Source organism: Pristiophorus japonicus, chromosome 5 (assembly GCF_044704955.1).
Source record: "Pristiophorus japonicus isolate sPriJap1 chromosome 5, sPriJap1.hap1, whole genome shotgun sequence".
NCBI lineage: Eukaryota > Metazoa > Chordata > Chondrichthyes > Pristiophoridae > Pristiophorus > Pristiophorus japonicus.
Genome location: NC_091981.1, coordinates 303,737,573 through 303,761,864, shown reverse-complemented (window position 1 = coordinate 303,761,864; position 24,292 = coordinate 303,737,573). Strand labels below are relative to the sequence as shown.

Sequence of the window (24,292 nt, the reverse complement as noted above, 5' to 3'; positions counted from 1 at the left end):
GAGGGAGGGTGAGTGTTGGGGAGTGGGAGTGTGGGGCAAAGTGTGAGGGGGAAATGTGTGGGTGGGAGTGTGGGGGGGAGTGTGGGGGGGAGTGTTGGTGAGGGAGTGTGGGGGGGAGTGTGGGGGGGAGTGTTGGTGAGGGAGTGTGGGGGGGAGTGTGGGGAGGAGTGTGTGGGGGCGAGAGTGAGGTAGGGGGGAGTGTGGGGGGGAGTGTTGGTGAGGGAGTGTGGGGGGGAGAGTGTGAGGTAGGGCGGAGTGTGGGAGCGAGAGTGAGGTAGGGGGGAGTGTGGGGGCGAGAGTGAGGTAGGGGGGAGTGTGGGGGGGAGTGTGGAGGGGGGGAGTGTGCAGGGGAGTTTGGGGGGGAGAGTGGGGGGGGAGTATGGGGTTATTGTGGGGGACGTCTGTGGGGGAGTGGGAGTGTGAAGGGGGAAGTGTGGAGTAGGAGTGTGGGGGGGGGAGTGTGAGGGAAGAGGGAGTGTAGGGGGGGGAGTTTGGAGGGGGGGAGTGTGGGGGTGTTGGGGGGGGAATTGTGGGGGAGTGGGGAGTGTGGGAGTGTTGGGGGGCAGTGTGGGGGGCGAGTGTGTGGGGGAGTGTAGGGAGGGAGTGTAGGGGGGCAGTATGGGGGGGGGTGTGGGGGGGAGTGTGTGGGGGGGAGTGTGTGGGGGGCAGTGTGGGGTTGAGTGTGTGGGGGGGAGTGTGGGGGGGAGTGTGTGGGGGGGAGTGTTGGGGGGGAGTGTGGGGGGGAGTGTGGGGGGGAGTGTGTGGGGGAGTGTGGGGGGGGGTGTGAGGGAGGGAGGAGTGTGGGGGGGAGTGTGTGGGGGGAGTGTGGGGGGGAGTGTGAGGGAGGGAGGAGTGTGGGGGGGAGTGTGAGGGAGGGAGGAGTGTGGGGGGGAGTGTGTGGAGTGAGTGTGTGGGGGAGTGTGGGGGGGAGTGTGAGGGAGGGAGGAGTGTGGGGGGGAGTGTGTGGGGCGAGTGTGTGGGGGAGTGTGGGGGGGAGTGTGAGGGAGGGAGGAGTGTGGGGGGGAGTGTGAGGGAGGGAGGAGTTTCGGGGGGAGTGTGAGGGAGGGTGAGTGTTGTGGAGTGGGAGTGTGGGGCAAAGTGTGAGGGGGAAATGTGTGGGTGGGAGTGTGGGGGGGAGTGTGGGGGGGAGTGTTGGTGAGGGAGTGTGGGGGGGAGTGTGGGGGGAGTGTGTGGGGGCGAGAGTGAGGTAGGGGGGAGTGTGGGGGGGAGTGTTGGTGAGGGAGTGTGGGGGGGAGTGTGGGGGGAGTGTGGGGGGGAGAGTGTGAGGTAGGGCGGAGTGTGGGAGCGAGAGTGAGGTAGGGGGGAGTGTGGGGGCGAGAGTGAGGTAGGGGGGAGTGTGGGGGGGAGTGTGGAGGGGGGAGTGTGCAGGGGAGTTTGGGGGGGAGAGTGGGGGGGGGAGTATGGGGTTATTGTGGGGGACGTCTGTGGGGGAGTGGGAGTGTGAAGGGGGAAGTGTGGAGTAGGTGTGTGGGGGGGGGGAGTGTGAGGGAAGAGGGAGTGTAGGGGGGGAGTTTGGAGGGGGGGAGTGTGGGGGTGTTGGGGGGGAATTGTGGGGGAGTGGGGAGTGTTGGAGTGTTGGGGGGCAGTGTGGGGGGCGAGTGTGTGGGGGAGTGTAGGGAGGGAGTGTAGGGGGGGCAGTGTGGGGGGGGGGGTGTGGGGGGGAGTGTGTGGGGGGGAGTGTGTGGGGGGCAGTGTGGGGTCGAGTGTGTGGGGGGGAGTGTGGGGGGGAGTGTGGGGGAGGGGGGAGTTTTGGGGGGGAGTGTGGGGGGCGAGTGTGAGGGGAGGGGGGAGTTTTGGGGGGGAGTGTGGGGGGCGAGTGTGTGGGGGGAGTATGGGGGGGCAGTGTGGGGGAGGGGGGAGTGTGGGAGTGTTGGGGGTGGAGTGTGGGATGAGGGAGTGTGAGGGGAGAGATTTTTGGGGGGGTATTTGTGGAGGTATGTACCGACCTACAAGGACTATCAGCAGGAGCAGGGTGCAGTGTATCACTTCACGGTACAGGGCATGCTGGGAGCAATGGCCATGAAGGGGGTAACTGGATTGGACCTCACCATAATCCAGGTCGGTGATTGGAGCGTGGGCAGGTACAGCAGGAGCAGCGAGGTTGGGGCGATGGAGTGACGAGAGACTGTAGAGGGACGTGATCGGTGCCCAGGAGAGCCGAGGGCCCGGGGGGCAGCACGGACCAGCCGAGGGCCCGGGGTCAGCACGGACCAGCCGAGGGCCCGGGGTCAGCACGGACCAGCCGAGGGCCCGGGGTCAGCACGGACCAGCCGAGGGCCCGGGGTCAGCACGGACCAGCCGAGGGCCCGGGGTCAGCACGGACCAGCCGAGGGCCCGGGGGCAGCACGGACCAGCCGAGGGCCCGGGGGCAGCACGGACCAGCCGAGGGCCCAGGGGGCAGCACGGACAAGCCGAGGGCCCAGGGTCAGCACGGACCAGCCGAGGGCCCGGGGGCAGCACGGACCAGCCGAGGGCCCAGGGGGCAGCACGGACCAGCCGAGGGCCCGGGGGCAGCACGGACCAGCCGAGGGCCCGGGGGCAGCACGGACCAGCCGAGGGCCCGGGGTCAGCACGGACCAGCCGAGGGCCCAGGTTCAGCACGGACCAGCCGAGGGCCCGGGGTCAGCACGGACCAGCCGAGGGCCCGGGGTCAGCACGGACCAGCCGAGGGCCCGGGGGCAGCACGGACCAGCCGAGGGCCCGGGGGCAGCACGGACCAGCCGAGGGCCCGGGGGCAGCACGGACCAGGCGAGGGCCCAGGGGCAGCACGGAGCAGCCGAGGGCCCAGGGGCAGCACGGACCAGGCGAGGGCCCAGGGGGCAGCACGGACCAGCCGAGGGCCCAGGGGGCAGCACGGACCAGGTGAGGGCCCAGGGGCAGCACGGACCAGGCGAAGGCCCAGGGGGCAGCACGGACCAGGCGAGGGCCCGGGGTCAGCACGGACCAGCCGAGTGCCCGGGGGCAGCACGGACCAGGCGAGGGCCCATGTCAGCACGGAGCAGCCGAGGGCCCAGGGTCAACACAGACCAGGTGAGGGCCCAGGAGCAGTACGGACCAGCCGAGGGCCCGGGGTCAGCACGGACCAGCCGAGGGCCCAGGGGCAGCACGGACCAGCCGAGGGCCCGGGGGCAGTACGGACCAGCCGAGAGCCCGGGGGCAGCACGGACCAGCCGAGGGCCCAGGGGGCAGCACAGACCAGCCGAGGGCCCGGGGTCAGCACAGACCAGCCGAGGGCCCGGGGTCAGCACAGACCAGCCGAGGGCCCAGGGGGCAGCACAGACCAGCCGAGGGCCCGGGGTCAGCACAGACCAGCCGAGGGCCCGGGGTCAGCACGGACCAGGCGAGGGCCCAGGGGGCAGCACGGACCAGCCCACACTGCGATGTGTGCGCACTGGGTCCGTGCAACAGAGCAGGTCTCCAGTGGTCCTGGTTAACCCTTGCCACTGGACCAGGACCTCGCTCTGTCAAGCCCGTGTGGTGGCTGGTGTGCAATGGTCACCCCACGTTAAAACAATCCACCCACAGGCATCTTCCACCCTTCAGGATGTAGTTCGGGATCCGGAATATTATGACCCTCATTGTGAACTCATCCCTTTTGCCGTGGAAGCAAGTCATCCTCGTTTCGAGGGACTGCGCATGATGATGACTTACATGCTGTTTGTGTTTCCGTCATCTTCCAGCGAATCTCCGACGCGAATTACCGCTCCGTTCAGACTTTCTGATCTTCTGCACCCGCTGGTGATTCGGACAACAAAAACGTGGAAACGGCGCCCTAAATCCACTCGCCACCACGGGTTACGCTGCCTTCGTGTTTTGCTGCAGGAGCCGTGGGAGAAATTGCAGTCATTATTTCCATCAATGGCGTTATCTGCTTGAGCCAAGTGTCGGTTGGTGGTGGATTGACTTGCACGCACGTCAGAAGCCAGATTTTCTGAAAGGTGAAAGGTGTGAACATGAGAAATAGGAGCAGGAGTCGGCTACCTGGCCCCTCGAGCCTGCTCCGCCATTCATGGCTGATCCGATCATGGATTCAGCTCCACTTCCCTGCCCGCTCCCCATAACCATTTACTCCCTTATCGCAAAAAATCTGTCTCTCTCCACTTTAAATATATTCAATCAAGTTTCCTTTAAAACCGTCTGTCACTCAAGTCTGAAAGCAGCACATTGTACTGACCGGAGCCAACTAGGTCTGTCTTGTGTCTGTGTCCCATCCCTCAGTCGATGTCTGTGTCTGTGTCTGTGTCTGTGTCCGTGTCCCATCTCTCAGTCTGTGTCTGTGTCTGTGTCCCATCCCTCAGTCTGTGTCTGTGTCTGTGTCTGTGTCCCATCCCTCAGTCTGTGTCTGTGTCTGTGTCTGCGTCCGTGTCCCATCTCTCAGTCTGTGTCTGTGTCTGTGTCCCATCCCTCAGTCTGTGTCTGTGTCTGTGTCCGTGTCCCATCTCTCAGTCTGTGTCTGTGTCTGTATCTGTGTCCCATCCCTCAGTCTGTGTCTGTGTCTGTGTCTGTGTCCCATCCCTCAGTCTGTGTCTGTGTCTGTGTCCGTGTCCCATCCCTCAGTCTGTGTCTGTGTCTGTGTCTGTGTCTATGTCTGTGTCTGTGTCCGTGTCCCATCCCTCAGTCTGTGTCTGTGTCTGTGTCCCATCCCTCAGTCTGTGTCTGTGTCTGTGTCCCATCCCTCAGTCTGTGTCCGTGTCCCATCTCTCAGTCTGTGTCTGTGTCTGTGTCTGTGTCCCATCCCTCAGTCTATGTCTGTGTCTGTGTCTGTCTCCCATCCCTCAGTCTGTGTCTGTGTCTGTGTCCCATCCCTCAGTCTATGTCTGTGTCTGTGTCTGTGTCTGTGTCTGTGTCCCATCCCTCAGTCTATGTCTGTGTCTGTGTCTGTGTCCCATCCCTCAGTCTGTGTCTGTGTCTGTGTCTGTGTCCCATCCCTCAGTCTGTGTCTGTGTCTGTGTCTGTGTCCCATCCCTCAGTCTGTGTCTGTGTCTGTGTCTGTGTCCGTGTCCCATCCCTCAGTCTATGTCTGTGTCTGTGTCTGTGTCTGTGTCCGTGTCCCATCCCTCAGTCTGTGTCTGTGTCTGTGTCCCATCCCTCAGTCTGTGTCTGTGTCTGTGTCTGTGTCCCATCCCTCAGTCTATGTCTGTGTCTGTGTCTGTGTCTGTGTCCGTGTCCCATCTCTCAGTCTGTGTCTGTGTCTGTGTCTGTGTCCCATCCCTCAGTCTGTGTCTGTGTCTGTGTCTGTGTCTGTGTCCGTGTCCCATCCCTCAGTCTGTGTCTGTGTCTGTGTCTGTGACCCATCCCTCAGTCTATGTCTGTGTCTGTGTCTGTGTCCGTGTCCCATCCCTCAGTCTATGTCTGTGTCTGTGTCTGTGTCTGTGTCCGTGTCCCATCCCTCAGTCTATGTCTGTGTCTGTGTCCATGTCCCATCCCTCAGTTTGTGTCTGTGTCTGTGTCTGTGTCCCATCCCTCAGTCTATGTCTGTGCCTGTGTCTGTGTCTGTGTCCGTGTCCCATCTCTCAGTCTGTGTCTGTGTCTGTGTCTGTGTCTGTGTCTGTGTCTGTGTCCCATCCCTCAGTCTGTGTCTGTGTCTGTGTCTGTGACTGTGTCCGTGTCCCATCCCTCAGTCTGTGTCTGTGTCTGTGTCTGTGTCCCATCCCTCAGTCTATGTCTGTGTCTGTGTCTGTGTCCGTGTCCCATCCCTCAGTCTATGTCTGTGTCTGTGTCTGTGTCTGTGTCCGTGTCCTATCCCTCAGTCTATGTCTGTGTCTGTGTCCGTGTCCCATCCCTCAGTTTGTGTCTGTGTCTGTGTCTGTGTCTGTGTCTGTGTCCCATCCCTCAGTCTATGTCTGTGTCTGTGTCTGTGTCTGTGTCCGTGTCCCATCTCTCAGTCTGTGTCTGTGTCTGTGTCTGTGTCTGTGTCCCATCCCTCAGTCTATGTCTGTGTCTGTGTCCCATCCCTCAGTTTATGTCTGTGTCTGTGTCTGTGTCCCATCCCTCAGTCTGTGTCTGTGTCTGTGTCTGTGTCCGTGTCCCATCCCTCAGTCTGTGTCTGTGTCTGTGTCTGTGTCTGTGTCTGTGTCTGTGTCCCATCACTCAGTCTGTGTCTGTGTCCATGTCCCATCCCTCAGTCTATGTCTGTGTCTGTGTCTGTGTCTGTGTCTGCCTCTGTGTCTGTGTCCCATCCCTCAGTCTGTGTCTGTGTCTGTGCCTGTGTCTGTGTCTGTGTCCCATCACTCAGTCTGTGTCTGTGTCCGTGTCCCATCCCTCAGTCTATGTCTGTGTCTGTGTCTGTGTCTGTGTCTGTGTCTGCCTCTGTGTCTGTGTCCCATCACTCAGTCTGTGTCTGTGTCCGTGTCCCATGCCTCAGTCTATGTCTATGTCTGTGTCTGTGTCTGTGTCTGTGTCTGTGTCTGTGTCCCATCCCTCAGTCTATGTCTGTGTCTGTGTCTGTGTCTGCCTCTGTGTCTGCGTCCCATCCCTCAGTCTGTGTCTGTGTCTGTGTCTGTGTCTGTGTCTGTGTCCGTGTCCCATCTCTCAGTCTGTGTCTGGGTCTGTGTCTGTGTCTGTGTCCCATCCCTCAGTCTATGTCTGTGTCTGTGTCCCATCCCTCAATTTATGTCTGTGTCTGTGTCTGTGTCCCATCCCTCAGTCTGTGTCTGTGTCTGTGTCTGTGTCCGTGTCCCATCCCTCAGTCTGTGTCTGTGTCCGTGTCTGTGTCTGTGTCTGTGTCCCATCCCTCAGTCTATGTCTGTGTCTGTGTCTGTGTCTGTGTCCGTGTCCCATCCCTCAGTCTGTGTCTGTGTCTGTGTCTGTGTCCATGTCCCATCCCTCAGTCTGTGTCTGTGTCTGTGTCTGTGTCTGCGTCTGTGTCTGTGTCTGTGTCCGTGTCCCATCCCTCAGTCTGTGTCTGTGTCTGTGTCCCATCCCTCAGTCTATGTCTGTGTCTGTGTCCGTGTCCCATCCCTCAGTCTATGTCTGTGTCTGTGTCTGTGTCTGCCTCTGTGTCTGTGTCCCATCCCTCAGTCTGTGTCTGTGTCTGTGTCTGTGTCTGTGTCTGTGTCCCATCACTCAGTCTGTGTCTGTGTCCGTGTCCCATCCCTCAGTCTATGTATGTGTCTGTGTCTGTGTCTGTGTCTGTGTCTGCCTCTGTGTCTGTGTCCCATCACTCAGTCTGTGTCTGTGTCCGTGTCCCATGCCTCAGTCTATGTCTATGTCTGTGTCTGTGTCTGTGTCTGTGTCTGTGTCTGCGTCTGCGTCTGCCTCTGTATCTGTGTCCCATCCCTCAGTCTGTGTCTGTGTCTGTGTCTGTGTCTGTGTCTGCCTCTGTGTCTGTGTCCCATCCCTCAGTCTGTGTCTGTGTCTGTGTCTGTGTCTGTGTCTGTGTCTGTGTCTGTGTCTGTGTCCCATCCCTCAGTCTGTGTCTGTGTCTGTGTCTGTGTCTGTGTCCCATCCCTCAGTCTATGTCTGTGTCTGTGTCTGTGTCTGTGTCCGTGTCCCATCCCTCAGTCTGTGTCTGTGTCTGTGTCCCATCCCTCAGTCTGTGTCTGTGTCTGTGTCCCATCCCTCAGTCTGTGTCTGTGTCTGTGTCCCATCCCTCAATCTGTGTCTGTGTCTGTGTTTGTGTCTGTGTCCCATCCCTCAGTCTATGTCTGTGTCTGTGTCTCATCCCTCAGTCTGTGTCTGTCTATGTGTCTGTGTCTCATCCCTCAGTCTGTGTCTGTGTCTGTGTCTGTGTCCCATTCCTCAGTCTGTGTCTGTGTCTGTGTCTCATCCCTCAGTCTGCGTCTGTGTCTGTGTCTGTGTCTCATCCCTCAGTCTGTGTATGTGTCTGTGTCTGTGTCTGTGTCCCATCCCTCAGTCTGTGTCTGTGTCTGTGTCTCATCCCTCAGTCTGCGTCTGTGTCTGTGTCTGTGTCCCATCCCTCAGTCTGTGTCTGTGTCTGTGTCCGTGTCCCATCCCTCAGTCTGTGCCTGTGTCTGTGTCCCATCCCTCAGTCTGTGTCTGTGTCTGTGTCCAATCTCTCAGTCTGTGTCTGTGTCTGTGTCTGTGTCCCATCCCTCAGTCTGTGTTTGTGTCTGTGCCTCATCCCTCAGTCTGTGTCTGTGTCTGTGTCTGTGTCTGTGTCCGTGTCCCATCCCTCAGTCTGTGTCTGTGTCTGTGTCCCATCCCTCAGTCTGTGTCTGTGTCTGTGTCCATGTCCCATCCCTCAGTCTGTGTCTGTGTCTGTGTCCCATCCCTCAGTCTGTGTCTGTGTCTGTGTCTGTGTCCGTGTCCCATCTCTCAGTCTGTGTCTGTGTCTGTGTCTGTGTCCCATCCCTCAGTCTGTGTCTGTGTGTGTGTCTGTGTCCCATCCCTCAGTCTGTGTCTGTGTCTGTGTCTGTGTCCGTGTCCCATCCCTCAGTCTATGTCTGTGTCTGTGTCTGTGTCTGTGTCTGTGTCTGTGTCTCATCCCTCAGTCTGTGTCTGTGTCTGTGTCTGTGTCTGTGTCTGTGTCCCATCCCTCAGTCTGTGTCTGTGTCTGTGTCTCATCCCTCAGTCTGCGTCTGTGTCTGTGTCTGTGTCTCATCCCTCAGTCTGTGTATGTGTCTGTGTCTGTGTCTGTGTCCCATCCCTCAGTCTGTGTCTGTGTCTGTGTCTCATCATTCAGTCTGCGTCTGTGTCTGTGTCTGTGTCCCATCCCTCAGTCTGTGTCTGTGTCTGTGTCTGTGTCCGTGTCCCATCCCTCAGTGTGTGTCTGTGTCTGTGTCCCATCTCTCAGTCTGTGTCTGTGTCTGTGTCCCATCCCTGAGTCTATGTCTGTGTCTGTGTCTGTGTCCCATCCCTCAGTCTATGTCTGTGTCTGTGTCTGTGTCTGTGTCTGTGTCCCATCCCTCAGTCTATGTCTGTGTCTGTGTCTGTGTCCCATCCCTCAGTCTGTGTCTGTGTCTGTGTCTGTGTCCCATCCCTCAGTCTGTGTCTGTGTCTGTGTCTGTGTCCCATCCCTCAGTCTGTGTCTGTGTCTGTGTCTGTGTCCCATCCCTCATTCTGTGTCTGTGTCTGTGTCTGTGTCCCATCCCTCAGTCTGTGTCTGTGTCTGTGTCTGTGACCGTGTCCCATCCCTCAGTCTGTGTCTGTGTCTGTGTCTGTGTCTCATCCCTCAGTCTATGTCTGTGTCTGTGTCTGTGTCTGTGTCCGTGTCCCATCTCTCAGTCTGTGCCTGTGTCTGTGTCTGTGTCTGTGTCCCATCCCTCAGTCTGTGTCTGTGTCTGTGTCTGTGTCTGTGTCCGTGTCCCATCCCTCAGTCTATGTCTGTGTCTGTGTCTGTGTCCCATCCCTCAGTCTGTGTCTGTGTCTGTGTCTGTGTCCCATCCCTCAGTCTGTGTCTGTGTCTGTGTCTGTGTCCCATCCCTCAGTCTGTGTCTGTGTCTGTGTCTGTGTCCCATCCCTCAGTCTGTGTCTGTGTCTGTGTCTGTGTCCCATCCCTCATTCTGTGTCTGTGTCTGTGTCTGTGTCCCATCCCTCAGTCTGTGTCTGTGTCTGTGTCTGTGACCGTGTCCCATCCCTCAGTCTGTGTCTGTGTCTGTGTCTGTGTCTCATCCCTCAGTCTATGTCTGTGTCTGTGTCTGTGTCTGTGTCCGTGTCCCATCTCTCAGTCTGTGCCTGTGTCTGTGTCTGTGTCTGTGTCCCATCCCTCAGTCTGTGTCTGTGTCTGTGTCTGTGTCTGTGTCCGTGTCCCATCCCTCAGTCTATGTCTGTGTCTGTGTCTGTGTCTGTGTCCGTGTCCCATCCCTCAGTCTGTGTCTGTGTCTGTGTCTGTGTCTCATCCCTCAGTCTATGTCTGTGTCTGTGTCTGTGTCTGTGTCCGTGTCCCATCTCTCAGTCTGTGCCTGTGTCTGTGTCTGTGTCTGTGTCCCATCCCTCAGTCTGTGTCTGTGTCTGTGTCTGTGTCTGTGTCCGTGTCCCATCTCTCAGTCTGTGTCTGTGTCTGTGTCCCATCCCTCAGTCTATGTCTGTGTCTGTGTCTGTGTCCGTGTCCCATCCCTCAGTCTATGTCTGTGTCTGTGTCTGTGTCCGTGTCCCATCCCTCAGTCTATGACTGTGTCTGTGTCCCATCCCTCAGTCTATGTCTGTGTCTGTGTCTGTGTCCTATCCCTCAGTCTGTGTCTGTGTCTGTGTCTGTGTCCCATCCCTCAGTCTGTGTCTGTGTCTGTGTCTGTGTCCGTGTCCCATCCCTCAGTCTGTGTCTGTGTCTGTGTCCGTGTCCCATCCCTCAGTTTGTGTCTGTGTCTGTGTCTGTGTCTGTGTCCCATCCCTCAGTCTATGTCTGTGTCTGTGTGTGTGTCTGTGTCCCATCCCTCAGTCTGTGTCTGTGTCTGTGTCTGTGTCCGTGTCCCATCCCTCAGTCTATGTCTGTGTCTGTGTCTGTGTCTGTGTCTGTGTCTGTGTCTCATCCCTCAGTCTGTGTCTGTGTCTGTGTCTGTGTCTGTGTCTGTGTCCCATCCCTCAGTCTGTGTCTGTGTCTGTGTCTCATCCCTCAGTCTGCGTCTGTGTCTGTGTCTGTGTCTCATCCCTCAGTCTGTGTATGTGTCTGTGTCTGTGTCTGTGTCCCATCCCTCAGTCTGTGTCTGTGTCTGTGTCTGTGTCTGTGTCCCATCCCTCAGTCTATGTCTGTGTCTGTGTCTGTGTCTGTGTCCGTGTCCCATCCCTCAGTCTGTGTCTGTGTCTGTGTCCCATCCCTCAGTCTGTGTCTGTGTCTGTGTCCCATCCCTCAGTCTGTGTCTGTGTCTGTGTCCCATCCCTCAATCTGTGTCTGTGTCTGTGTTTGTGTCTGTGTCCCATCCCTCAGTCTATGTCTGTGTCTGTGTCTCATCCCTCAGTCTGTGTCTGTCTATGTGTCTGTGTCTCATCCCTCAGTCTGTGTCTGTGTCTGTGTCTGTGTCCCATTCCTCAGTCTGTGTCTGTGTCTGTGTCTCATCCCTCAGTCTGCGTCTGTGTCTGTGTCTGTGTCTCATCCCTCAGTCTGTGTATGTGTCTGTGTCTGTGTCTGTGTCCCATCCCTCAGTCTGTGTCTGTGTCTGTGTCTCATCCCTCAGTCTGCGTCTGTGTCTGTGTCTGTGTCCCATCCCTCAGTCTGTGTCTGTGTCTGTGTCCGTGTCCCATCCCTCAGTCTGTGCCTGTGTCTGTGTCCCATCCCTCAGTCTGTGTCTGTGTCTGTGTCCAATCTCTCAGTCTGTGTCTGTGTCTGTGTCCCATCCCTCAGTCTGTGTTTGTGTCTGTGCCTCATCCCTCAGTCTGTGTCTGTGTCTGTGTCTGTGTCTGTGTCCGTGTCCCATCCCTCAGTCTGTGTCTGTGTCTGTGTCCCATCCCTCAGTCTGTGTCTGTGTCTGTGTCCATGTCCCATCCCTCAGTCTGTGTCTGTGTCTGTGTCCCATCCCTCAGTCTGTGTCTGTGTCTGTGTCTGTGTCCGTGTCCCATCTCTCAGTCTGTGTCTGTGTCTGTGTCTGTGTCCCATCCCTCAGTCTGTGTCTGTGTGTGTGTCTGTGTCCCATCCCTCAGTCTGTGTCTGTGTCTGTGTCTGTGTCCGTGTCCCATCCCTCAGTCTATGTCTGTGTCTGTGTCTGTGTCTGTGTCTGTGTCTGTGTCTCATCCCTCAGTCTGTGTCTGTGTCTGTGTCTGTGTCTGTGTCTGTGTCCCATCCCTCAGTCTGTGTCTGTGTCTGTGTCTCATCCCTCAGTCTGCGTCTGTGTCTGTGTCTGTGTCTCATCCCTCAGTCTGTGTATGTGTCTGTGTCTGTGTCTGTGTCCCATCCCTCAGTCTGTGTCTGTGTCTGTGTCTCATCATTCAGTCTGCGTCTGTGTCTGTGTCTGTGTCCCATCCCTCAGTCTGTGTCTGTGTCTGTGTCTGTGTCCGTGTCCCATCCCTCAGTGTGTGTCTGTGTCTGTGTCCCATCTCTCAGTCTGTGTCTGTGTCTGTGTCCCATCCCTGAGTCTATGTCTGTGTCTGTGTCTGTGTCCCATCCCTCAGTCTATGTCTGTGTCTGTGTCTGTGTCTGTGTCTGTGTCCCATCCCTCAGTCTATGTCTGTGTCTGTGTCTGTGTCCCATCCCTCAGTCTGTGTCTGTGTCTGTGTCTGTGTCCCATCCCTCAGTCTGTGTCTGTGTCTGTGTCTGTGTCCCATCCCTCAGTCTGTGTCTGTGTCTGTGTCTGTGTCCCATCCCTCATTCTGTGTCTGTGTCTGTGTCTGTGTCCCATCCCTCAGTCTGTGTCTGTGTCTGTGTCTGTGACCGTGTCCCATCCCTCAGTCTGTGTCTGTGTCTGTGTCTGTGTCTCATCCCTCAGTCTATGTCTGTGTCTGTGTCTGTGTCTGTGTCCGTGTCCCATCTCTCAGTCTGTGCCTGTGTCTGTGTCTGTGTCTGTGTCCCATCCCTCAGTCTGTGTCTGTGTCTGTGTCTGTGTCTGTGTCCGTGTCCCATCCCTCAGTCTATGTCTGTGTCTGTGTCTGTGTCTGTGTCCGTGTCCCATCCCTCAGTCTGTGTCTGTGTCTGTGTCTGTGTCTCATCCCTCAGTCTATGTCTGTGTCTGTGTCTGTGTCTGTGTCCGTGTCCCATCTCTCAGTCTGTGCCTGTGTCTGTGTCTGTGTCTGTGTCCCATCCCTCAGTCTGTGTCTGTGTCTGTGTCTGTGTCTGTGTCCGTGTCCCATCTCTCAGTCTGTGTCTGTGTCTGTGTCCCATCCCTCAGTCTATGTCTGTGTCTGTGTCTGTGTCCGTGTCCCATCCCTCAGTCTATGTCTGTGTCTGTGTCTGTGTCCGTGTCCCATCCCTCAGTCTATGACTGTGTCTGTGTCTCATCCCTCAGTCTATGTCTGTGTCTGTGTCTGTGTCCTATCCCTCAGTCTGTGTCTGTGTCTGTGTCTGTGTCCCATCCCTCAGTCTGTGTCTGTGTCTGTGTCTGTGTCCGTGTCCCATCCCTCAGTCTGTGTCTGTGTCTGTGTCCGTGTCCCATCCCTCAGTTTGTGTCTGTGTCTGTGTCTGTGTCTGTGTCCCATCCCTCAGTCTATGTCTGTGTCTGTGTGTGTGTCTGTGTCCCATCCCTCAGTCTGTGTCTGTGTCTGTGTCTGTGTCCGTGTCCCATCCCTCAGTCTATGTCTGTGTCTGTGTCTGTGTCTGTGTCTGTGTCTGTGTCTCATCCCTCAGTCTGTGTCTGTGTCTGTGTCTGTGTCTGTGTCTGTGTCCCATCCCTCAGTCTGTGTCTGTGTCTGTGTCTCATCCCTCAGTCTGCGTCTGTGTCTGTGTCTGTGTCTCATCCCTCAGTCTGTGTATGTGTCTGTGTCTGTGTCTGTGTCCCATCCCTCAGTCTGTGTCTGTGTCTGTGTCTCATCATTCAGTCTGCGTCTGTGTCTGTGTCTGTGTCCCATCCCTCAGTCTGTGTCTGTGTCTGTGTCTGTGTCCGTGTCCCATCCCTCAGTGTGTGTCTGTGTCTGTGTCCCATCTCTCAGTCTGTGTCTGTGTCTGTGTCCCATCCCTGAGTCTATGTCTGTGTCTGTGTCTGTGTCCCATCCCTCAGTCTATGTCTGTGTCTGTGTCTGTGTCTGTGTCTGTGTCCCATCCCTCAGTCTATGTCTGTGTCTGTGTCTGTGTCCCATCCCTCAGTCTGTGTCTGTGTCTGTGTCTGTGTCCCATCCCTCAGTCTGTGTCTGTGTCTGTGTCTGTGTCCCATCCCTCAGTCTGTGTCTGTGTCTGTGTCTGTGTCCCATCCCTCATTCTGTGTCTGTGTCTGTGTCTGTGTCCCATCCCTCAGTCTGTGTCTGTGTCTGTGTCTGTGACCGTGTCCCATCCCTCAGTCTATGTCTGTGTCTGTGTCTGTGTCTGTGTCCGTGTCCCATCCCTCAGTCTGTGTCTGTGTCTGTGTCCCATCCCTCAGTCTGTGTCTGTGTCTGTGTCTGTGTCTCATCCCTCAGTCTATGTCTGTGTCTGTGTCTGTGTCTGTGTCCGTGTCCCATCTCTCAGTCTGTGCCTGTGTCTGTGTCTGTGTCTGTGTCCCATCCCTCAGTCTGTGTCTGTGTCTGTGTCTGTGTCTGTGTCCGTGTCCCATCTCTCAGTCTGTGTCTGTGTCTGTGTCCCATCCCTCAGTCTATGTCTGTGTCTGTGTCTGTGTCCGTATCCCATCCCTCAGTCTATGTCTGTGTCTGTGTCTGTGTCTGTGTCCGTGTCCCATCCCTCAGTCTATGACTGTGTCTGTGTCCCATCCTTCAGTCTATGTCTGTGTCTGTGTCTGTGTCCTATCCCTCAGTCTGTGTCTGTGTCTGTGTCTGTGTCCCATCCCTCAGTCTGTGTCTGTGTCTGTGTCTGTGTCCGTGTCCCATCCCTCAGTCTGTGTCTGTGTCTGTGTCCGTGTCCCATCCCTCAGTTTGTGTCTGTGTCTGTGTCTGTGTCTGTGTCCCATCCCTCAGTCTATGTCTGTGTCTGTGTCTGTGTCTGTGTCCGTGTCCCATCTCTCAGTCTGTGTCTGTGTCTGTGTCTGTGTCTGTGTCTGTGTCCCATCCCTCAGTCTATGTCTGTGTCTGTGTCCCATCCCTCAGTCTGTGTCTGTGTCTGTGTCCCATCCCTCAGTCTATGTCTGTGTCTGTGTCTGTGTCCCATCCCTCAGTCTATGTCTGTGTCTGTGTCTGTGTCTGTGTCTGTGTCTGTGTCTGTGTCCCATCACTCAGTCTGTGTCTGTGTCCATGTCCCATCCCTCAGTCTATGTCTGTGTCTGTGTCTGTGTCTGTGTCTGCCTCTGTGTCGGTGTCCCATCCCTCAGTCTGTGTCTGTGTCTGTGCCTGTGTCTGTGTCTGTGTCCCATCACTCAGTCTGTGTCTGTGTCCGTGTCCCATCCCTCAGTCTATGTCTGTGTCTGTGTCTGTGTCTGTGTCTGTGTCTGCCTCTGTGTCTGTGTCCCATCACTCAGTCTGTGTCTGTGTCCGTGTCCCATCCCTCAGTCTATGTCTATGTCTGTGCCTGTGTCTGTGTCTGTGTATGTGTCTGTGTCTGTGTCTGCGTCTGCGTCTGCCTCTGTGTCTGTGTCCCATCCCTCAGTCTGTGTCTGTGTCTGTGTCTGTGTCTGCCTCTGTGTCTGTGTCCCATCCCTCAGTCTGTGTCTGTGTCTGTGTCTGTGTCTGCCTCTGTGTCTGTGTCCCATCCCTCAGTCTGTGTCTGTGTCTGTGTCTGTGTCTGTGTCCCATCCCTCAGTCTGTGTCTGTGTCTGTGTCTGTGTCCCATCCCTCAGTCTATGTCTGTGTCTGTGTCTGTGTCTGTGTCTGTGTCCGTGTCCCATCCCTCAGTCTGTGTCTGTGTCTGTGTCCCATCCCTCAGTCTGTGTCTGTGTCTGTGTCCCATCCCTCAGTCTGTGTCTGTGTCTGTGTCCCATCCCTCAATCTGTGTCTGTGTCTGTGTCTGTGTCTGTGTCCCATCCCTCAGTCTATGTCTGTGTCTGTGTCTCATCCCTCAGTCTGTGTCTGTGTCTGTGTCTGTGTCTGTGTCTGTGTCCCATCCCTCAGTCTGTGTCTGTGTCTGTGTCTCATCCCTCAGTCTGCGTCTGTGTCTGTGTCTGTGTCTCATCCCTCAGTCTGTGTATGTGTCTGTGTCTGTGTCTGTGTCCCATCCCTCAGTCTGTGTCTGTGTCTGTGTCTCATCATTCAGTCTGCGTCTGTGTCTGTGTCTGTGTCCCATCCCTCAGTCTGTGTCTGTGTCTGTGTCTGTGTCCGTGTCCCATCCCTCAGTGTGTGTCTGTGTCTGTGTCCCATCTCTCAGTCTGTGTCTGTGTCTGTGTCCCATCCCTGAGTCTATGTCTGTGTCTGTGTCTGTGTCCCATCCCTCAGTCTATGTCTGTGTCTGTGTCTGTGTCTGTGTCTGTGTCCCATCCCTCAGTCTATGTCTGTGTCTGTGTCTGTGTCCCATCCCTCAGTCTGTGTCTGTGTCTGTGTCTGTGTCCCATCCCTCAGTCTGTGTCTGTGTCTGTGTCTGTGTCCCATCCCTCAGTCTGTGTCTGTGTCTGTGTCTGTGTCCCATCCCTCATTCTGTGTCTGTGTCTGTGTCTGTGTCCCATCCCTCAGTCTGTGTCTGTGTCTGTGTCTGTGACCGTGTCCCATCCCTCAGTCTATGTCTGTGTCTGTGTCTGTGTCTGTGTCCGTGTCCCATCCCTCAGTCTGTGTCTGTGTCTGTGTCCCATCCCTCAGTCTGTGTCTGTGTCTGTGTCTGTGTCTCATCCCTCAGTCTATGTCTGTGTCTGTGTCTGTGTCTGTGTCCGTGTCCCATCTCTCAGTCTGTGCCTGTGTCTGTGTCTGTGTCTGTGTCCCATCCCTCAGTCTGTGTCTGTGTCTGTGTCTGTGTCTGTGTCCGTGTCCCATCTCTCAGTCTGTGTCTGTGTCTGTGTCCCATCCCTCAGTCTATGTCTGTGTCTGTGTCTGTGTCCGTGTCCCATCCCTCAGTCTATGTCTGTGTCTGTGTCTGTGTCTGTGTCCGTGTCCCATCCCTCAGTCTATGACTGTGTCTGTGTCCCATCCCTCAGTCTATGTCTGTGTCTGTGTCTGTGTCCTATCCCTCAGTCTGTGTCTGTGTCTGTGTCTGTGTCCCATCCCTCAGTCTGTGTCTGTGTCTGTGTCTGTGTCCGTGTCCCATCCCTCAGTCTGTGTCTGTGTCTGTGTCCGTGTCCCATCCCTCAGTTTGTGTCTGTGTCTGTGTCTGTGTCTGTGTCCCATCCCTCAGTCTATGTCTGTGTCTGTGTGTGTGTCTGTGTCCCATCCCTCAGTCTGTGTCTGTGTCTGTGTCTGTGTCCGTGTCCCATCCCTCAGTCTATGTCTGTGTCTGTGTCTGTGTCTGTGTCTGTGTCTGTGTCTCATCCCTCAGTCTGTGTCTGTGTCTGTGTCTGTGTCTGTGTCTGTGTCCCATCCCTCAGTCTGTGTCTGTGTCTGTGTCTCATCCCTCAGTCTGCGTCTGTGTCTGTGTCTGTGTCTCATCCCTCAGTCTGTGTATGTGTCTGTGTCTGTGTCTGTGTCCCATCCCTCAGTCTGTGTCTGTGTCTGTGTCTCATCATTCAGTCTGCGTCTGTGTCTGTGTCTGTGTCCCATCCCTCAGTCTGTGTCTGTGTCTGTGTCTGTGTCCGTGTCCCATCCCTCAGTGTGTGTCTGTGTCTGTGTCCCATCTCTCAGTCTGTGTCTGTGTCTGTGTCCCATCCCTCAGTCTATGTCTGTGTCTGTGTCTGTGTCTGTGTCTGTGTCCCATCCCTCAGTCTATGTCTGTGTCTGTGTCTGTGTCCCATCCCTCAGTCTGTGTCTGTGTCTGTGTCTGTGTCCCATCCCTCAGTCTGTGTCTGTGTCTGTGTCTGTGTCCCATCCCTCAGTCTGTGTCTGTGTCTGTGTCTGTGTCCCATCCCTCATTCTGTGTCTGTGTCTGTGTCTGTGTCCCATCCCTCAGTCTGTGTCTGTGTCTGTGTCTGTGACCGTGTCCCATCCCTCAGTCTATGTCTGTGTCTGTGTCTGTGTCTGTGTCCGTGTCCCATCCCTCAGTCTGTGTCTGTGTCTGTGTCCCATCCCTCAGTCTGTGTCTGTGTCTGTGTCTGTGTCTCATCCCTCAGTCTATGTCTGTGTCTGTGTCTGTGTCTGTGTCCGTGTCCCATCTCTCAGTCTGTGCCTGTGTCTGTGTCTGTGTCTGTGTCCCATCCCTCAGTCTGTGTCTGTGTCTGTGTCTGTGTCTGTGTCCGTGTCCCATCTCTCAGTCTGTGTCTGTGTCTGTGTCCCATCCCTCAGTCTATGTCTGTGTCTGTGTCTGTGTCCGTGTCCCATCCCTCAGTCTATGTCTGTGTCTGTGTCTGTGTCTGTGTCCGTGTCCCATCCCTCAGTCTATGACTGTGTCTGTGTCCCATCCTTCAGTCTATGTCTGTGTCTGTGTCTGTGTCCTATCCCTCAGTCTGTGTCTGTGTCTGTGTCTGTGTCCCATCCCTCAGTCTGTGTCTGTGTCTGTGTCTGTGTCCGTGTCCCATCCCTCAGTCTGTGTCTGTGTCTGTGTCCGTGTCCCATCCCTCAGTTTGTGTCTGTGTCTGTGTCTGTGTCTGTGTCCCATCCCTCAGTCTATGTCTGTGTCTGTGTCTGTGTCTGTGTCCGTGTCCCATCTCTCAGTCTGTGTCTGTGTCTGTGTCTGTGTCTGTGTCTGTGTCCCATCCCTCAGTCTATGTCTGTGTCTGTGTCCCATCCCTCAGTCTGTGTCTGTGTCTGTGTCCCATCCCTCAGTCTATGTCTGTGTCTGTGTCTGTGTCCCATCCCTCAGTCTATGTCTGTGTCTGTGTCTGTGTCTGTGTCTGTGTCTGTGTCCCATCACTCAGTCTGTGTCTGTGTCCATGTCCCATCCCTCAGTCTATGTCTGTGTCTGTGTCTGTGTCTATGTCTGCCTCTGTGTCGGTGTCCCATCCCTTAGTCTGTGTCTGTGTCTGTGCCTGTGTCTGTGTCTGTGTCCCATCACTCAGTCTGTGTCTGTGTCTGTGTCCCATCCCTCAGTCTATGTCTGTGTCTGTGTCTGTGTCTGTGTCTGTGTCTGCCTCTGTGTCTGTGTCCCATCACTCAGTCTGTGTCTGTGTCCGTGTCCCATCCCTCAGTCTATGTCTATGTCTGTGCCTGTGTCTGTGTCTGTGTCTGCGTCTGCGTCTGCCTCTGTGTCTGTGTCCCATCCCTCAGTCTGTGTCTGTGTCTGTGTCTGTGTCTGTGTCCCATCCCTCAGTCTGTGTCTGTGTCTGTGTCTGTGTCCCATCCCTCAGTCTATGTCTGTGTCTGTGTCTGTGTCTGTGTCTGTGTCCGTGTCCCATCCCTCAGTCTGTGTCTGTGTCTGTGTCCCATCCCTCAGTCTGTGTCTGTGTCTGTGTCCCATCCCTCAGTCTGTGTCTGTGTCTGTGTCCCATCCCTCAATCTGTGTCTGTGTCTGTGTCTGTGTCTGTGTCCCATCCCTCAGTCTATGTCTGTGTCTGTGTCTCATCCCTCAGTCTGTGTCTGTGTCTGTGTCTGTATCTCATCCCTCAGTCTGTGTCTGTGTCTGTGTCTGTGTCTGTGTCTGTGTCCCATCCCTCAGTCTGTGTCTGTGTCTGTGTCTCATCCCTCAGTCTGCGTCTGTGTCTGTGTCTGTGTCTCAGCCCTCAGTCTGTGTATGTGTCTGTGTCTGTGCTGTGTCCCATCCCTCAGTCCGTGTCTGTGTCTGTGTCTCATCCCTCAGTCTGCGTCTGTGTCTGTGTCTGTGTCCCATCCCTCAGTCTGTGTCTGTGTCTGTGTCCGTGTCCTATCCCTCAGTCTGTGTCTGTGTCTGTGTCCCATCCCTCAGTCTGTGTCTGTGTCTGTGTCCCATCTCTCAGTCTGTGTCTGTGTCTGTGTCTGTGTCCCATCCCTCAGTCTGTGTCTGTGTCTGTGCCTCATCCCTCAGTCTGTGTCTGTGTCTGTGTCTGTGTCTGTGTCCGTGTCCCATCCCTCAGTCTGTGTCTGTGTCTGTGTCCCATCCCTCAGTCTGTGTCTGTGTCTGTGTCCGTGTCCCATCCCTCAGTCTGTGTCTTTGTCTGTGTCCCATCCCTGAGTCTGTGTCTGTGTCTGTGTCTGTGTCCGTGTCCCATCTCTCAGTCTGTGTCTGTGTCTGTGTCTGTGTCCCATCCCTCAGTCTGTGTCTGTGTCTGTGTCTGTGTCCCATCCCTCAGTCTGTGTCTGTGTCTGTGTCTGTGTCCGTGTCCCATCCCTCAGTCTATGTATGTGTCTGTGTCTGTGTCTGTGTCCGTGTCCCATCCCTCAATCTGTGTCTGTATCTGTGTCCCATGCCTCAGTCTGTGTCTGTGTCTGTGTCTGTGTCCCATCCCTCAGTCTATGTCTGTGTCTGTGTCTGTGTCTGTGTCCGTGTCCCATCTCTCAGTCTGTGTCTGTGTCTGTGTCTGTGTCTGTGTCCCATCCCTCAGTCTGTGTCTGTGTCTGTGTCTGTGCCTGTGTCCGTGTCCCATCTCTCAGTCTGTGTCTGTGTCTGTGTCCCATCCCTCAGTCTATGTCTGTGTCTGTGTCTGTGTCCGTGTCCCATCCCTCAGTCTATGTCTGTGTCTGTGTCTGTGTCTGTGTCCGTGTCCCATCCCTCAGTCTATGTCTGTGTCTGTGTCCCATCCCTCAGTCTATGTCTGTGTCTGTGTCTGTGTCTGTGTCTGTGTCTGTGTCCCATCCCTCAGTCTGTGTCTGTGTCTGTGTCCCATCCCTCAGTCTATGTCTGTGTCTGTGTCTGTGTCTGTGTCCCATCCCTCAGTCTGTGTCTGTGTCTGTGTCTGTGTCCGTGTCCCATCCCTCAGTCTGTGTCTGTGTCTGTGTCCGTGTCCTATCCCTCAGTTCGTGTCTGTGCCTGTGTCTGTGTCCCATCTATAAGTCTATGTCTGTGTCTGAGTCTGTGTCCCATCCCTCAGTCTGTGTCTGTGTCTGTGTCTGTGTCTGTGTCCCATCCCTCAGTCTGTGTCTGTGTCTGTGTCTGTGTCTGTGTCTGTGTCCCATCCCTCAGTCTATGTCTGTGTCTGTGTCTGTGTCTGTGTCTGTGTCCGTGTCCCATCCCTCAGTCTGTGTCTGTGTCTGTGTCTGTGTCTGCGTCTGTGTCTGTGTCTGTGTCCGTGTCCCATCCCTCAGTCTGTGTCTGTGTCTGTGTCCCATCCCTCAGTCTATGTCTGTGTCTATGTCTGTGTCCGTGTCCCATCCCTCAGTCTGTGTCTGTGTCTGTGTCCCATCCCTCAGTCTATGTCTGTGTCTGTGTCTGTGTCCCATCCCTCAGTCTATGTCTGTGTCTGTGTCTGTGCCTGTGTCTGTGTCTGTGTCCCATCACTCAGTCTGTGTCTGTGTCCGTGTCCCATCCCTCAGTCTATGTCTGTGTCTGTGTCTGTGTCTGTGTCTGCCTCTGTGTCTGTGTCCCATCACTCAGTCTGTGTCTGTGTCCGTGTCCCATCCCTCAGTCTATGTCTATGTCTGTGTCTGTGTCTGTGTCTGTGTCTGTGTCTGTGTCTGCGTCTGCGTCTGCCTCTGTGTCTGTGTCCCATCCCTCAGTCTGTGTCTGTGTCTGTGTCTGTGTCTGCCTCTGTGTCTGTGTCCCATCACTCAGTCTGTGTCTGTGTCTGTGTCCCATCTCTCAGTCTGTGTCTGTGTCTGTGTCTGTGTCCCATCCCTCAGTCTGTGTCTGTGTCTGTGCCTCATCCCTCAGTCTGTGTCTGTGTCTGTGTCTGTGTCTGTGTCCGTGTCCCATCCCTCAGTCTGTGTCTGTGTCTGTGTCCCATCCCTCAGTCTGTGTCTGTGTCTGTGTCCGTGTCCCATCCCTCAGTCTGTGTCTTTGTCTGTGTCCCATCCCTGAGTCTGTGTCTGTGTCTGTGTCTGTGTCCGTGTCCCATCTCTCAGTCTGTGTCTGTGTCTGTGTCTGTGTCCCATCCCTCAGTCTGTGTCTGTGTCTGTGTCTGTGTCCCATCCCTCAGTCTGTGTCTGTGTCTGTGTCTGTGTCCGTGTCCCATCCCTCAGTCTATGTATGTGTCTGTGTCTGTGTCTGTGTCCGTGTCCCATCCCTCAATCTGTGTCTGTATCTGTGTCCCATGCCTCAGTCTGTGTCTGTGTCTGTGTCTGTGTCCCATCCCTCAGTCTATGTCTGTGTCTGTGTCTGTGTCTGTGTCCGTGTCCCATCTCTCAGTCTGTGTCTGTGTCTGTGTCTGTGTCTGTGTCCCATCCCTCAGTCTGTGTCTGTGTCTGTGTCTGTGCCTGTGTCCGTGTCCCATCTCTCAGTCTGTGTCTGTGTCTGTGTCCCATCCCTCAGTCTATGTCTGTGTCTGTGTCTGTGTCCGTGTCCCATCCCTCAGTCTATGTCTGTGTCTGTGTCTGTGTCTGTGTCCGTGTCCCATCCCTCAGTCTATGTCTGTGTCTGTGTCCCATCCCTCAGTCTATGTCTGTGTCTGTGTCTGTGTCTGTGTCTGTGTCTGTGTCCCATCCCTCAGTCTGTGTCTGTGTCTGTGTCCCATCCCTCAGTCTATGTCTGTGTCTGTGTCTGTGTCTGTGTCCCATCCCTCAGTCTGTGTCTGTGTCTGTGTCTGTGTCCGTGTCCCATCCCTCAGTCTGTGTCTGTGTCTGTGTCCGTGTCCTATCCCTCAGTTCGTGTCTGTGCCTGTGTCTGTGTCCCATCTATAAGTCTATGTCTGTGTCTGAGTCTGTGTCCCATCCCTCAGTCTGTGTCTGTGTCTGTGTCTGTGTCTGTGTCCCATCCCTCAGTCTGTGTCTGTGTCTGTGTCTGTGTCTGTGTCTGTGTCCCATCCCTCAGTCTATGTCTGTGTCTGTGTCTGTGTCTGTGTCTGTGTCCGTGTCCCATCCCTCAGTCTGTGTCTGTGTCTGTGTCTGTGTCTGCGTCTGTGTCTGTGTCTGTGTCCGTGTCCCATCCCTCAGTCTGTGTCTGTGTCTGTGTCCCATCCCTCAGTCTATGTCTGTGTCTATGTCTGTGTCCGTGTCCCATCCCTCAGTCTGTGTCTGTGTCTGTGTCCCATCCCTCAGTCTATGTCTGTGTCTGTGTCTGTGTCCCATCCCTCAGTCTATGTCTGTGTCTGTGTCTGTGCCTGTGTCTGTGTCTGTGTCCCATCACTCAGTCTGTGTCTGTGTCCGTGTCCCATCCCTCAGTCTATGTCTGTGTCTGTGTCTGTGTCTGTGTCTGCCTCTGTGTCTGTGTCCCATCACTCAGTCTGTGTCTGTGTCCGTGTCCCATCCCTCAGTCTATGTCTATGTCTGTGTCTGTGTCTGTGTCTGTGTCTGTGTCTGTGTCTGCGTCTGCGTCTGCCTCTGTGTCTGTGTCCCATCCCTCAGTCTGTGTCTGTGTCTGTGTCTGTGTCTGCCTCTGTGTCTGTGTCCCATCCCTCAGTCTGTGTCTGTGTCTGTGTCTGTGTCTGCCTCTGTGTCTGTGTCCCATCCCTCAGTCTGTGTCTGTGTCTATGTCTGTGTCTGTGTCTGTGTCCCATCCCTCAGTCTGTGTCTGTGTCTGTGTCTGTGTCTGTGTCCCATCCCTCAGTCTATGTCTGTGTCTGTGTCTGTGTCTGTGTCTGTGTCCGTGTCCCATCTCTCAGTCTGTGTCTGTGTCTGTGTCCCATCCCTCAGTCTGTGTCTGTGTCTGTGTCCGTGTCCCATCCCTCAGTCTGTGTCTGTGTCTGTGTCCCATCCCTCAGTCTGTGTCTGTGTCTGTGTCTGTGTCCCATCCCTCAGTCTATGTCTGTGTCTGTGTCTGTGTCCCATCCCTCAGTCTGTGTCTGTGTCTGTGTCTGTGTCCGTGTCCCATCCCTCAGTCTGTGTCTGTGTCTGTGTCCGTGTCCCATCCCTCAGTTTGTGTCTGTGCCTGTGTCTGTGTCCCATCCCTCAGTCTATGTCTGTGTCTGTGTCTGTGTCCTATCCCTCAGTCTGTGTCTGTGTCTGTGTCTGTGTCCGTGTCCCATCCCTCATTCTGTGTCTGTGTCTGTGTCTGTGTCTGTGTCTGTGTCCCATCCCTCAGTCTATGTCTGTGTCTGTGTCCCATCCCTCAGTCTGTGTCTGTGTCTGTGTCTGTGTCTATGTCCCATCCCTCAGTCTATGTCTATGTCTGTGTCTGTGTCTGTGTCTCATCCCTCAGTCTGTGTCTGTGTCTGTGTCCCATCCCTCAGTCTGTGTCTGTGTCTGTGTCCGTGTCCCATCCCTCAGTCTGTGTCTGTGTCTGTGTCCCATCCCTCAGTCTGTGTCTGTGTCTGTGTCTGTGTCCGTGTCCCATCCCTCAATCTGTGTCTGTGTCTGTGTCCCATCCCTCAGTCTGTGTCTGTGTCTGTGTCCGTGTCCCATCCCTCAGTCTGTGTCTGTGTCTGTGATCCATCCCTCAGTCTATGTCTATGTCTGTGTCTGTGTCTCATCCCTCATACTGTATCACTCTCACAGACACAGACACACAGACACACTCTCACAGACACACAGACACACTCTCACAGATACAGTCATACAGACACACTCACAGACACACTCACACAAACACACTCACACACACATTTCTTTTCTCTTAGGCAGTCCCTCAGAATTGAGGAAGACTTGCTTCCACTCTAAAAGTGATTCTCAGGTGACTGAACAGTCCAATACAGGAATTCCGGCCTCTGTCACAGGTGGGACAGACAGTGGTTGAGGGAAAGGGAGGGTGGGACTGGTTTGCTACATGCTCTTTCCACTTCCTGCGCTTGCTTTCTGCATGCTCTCGGAGACGAGACTCGAGGAGCTCAGCACCCTCCCGGATGTACTTCTTCCACTG

The 24,292-nt window shown here is 55.4% G+C and overlaps 1 protein-coding gene across 1 annotated transcript in view; it reads right to left on the bottom strand.

Annotated features, from left to right (window-relative positions):
- LOC139264045 (fucolectin-like) overlaps positions 1–24,292 on the bottom strand; it is a 49,272-nt gene that overhangs the window by 12,398 nt on the left and 12,582 nt on the right. The window contains exon 3 of the mRNA XM_070880145.1: positions 3,673–3,952. Coding sequence (XP_070736246.1) covers positions 3,673–3,952 — 280 coding nt within the window. The remainder of the gene's footprint in view (positions 1–3,672; positions 3,953–24,292) is intronic.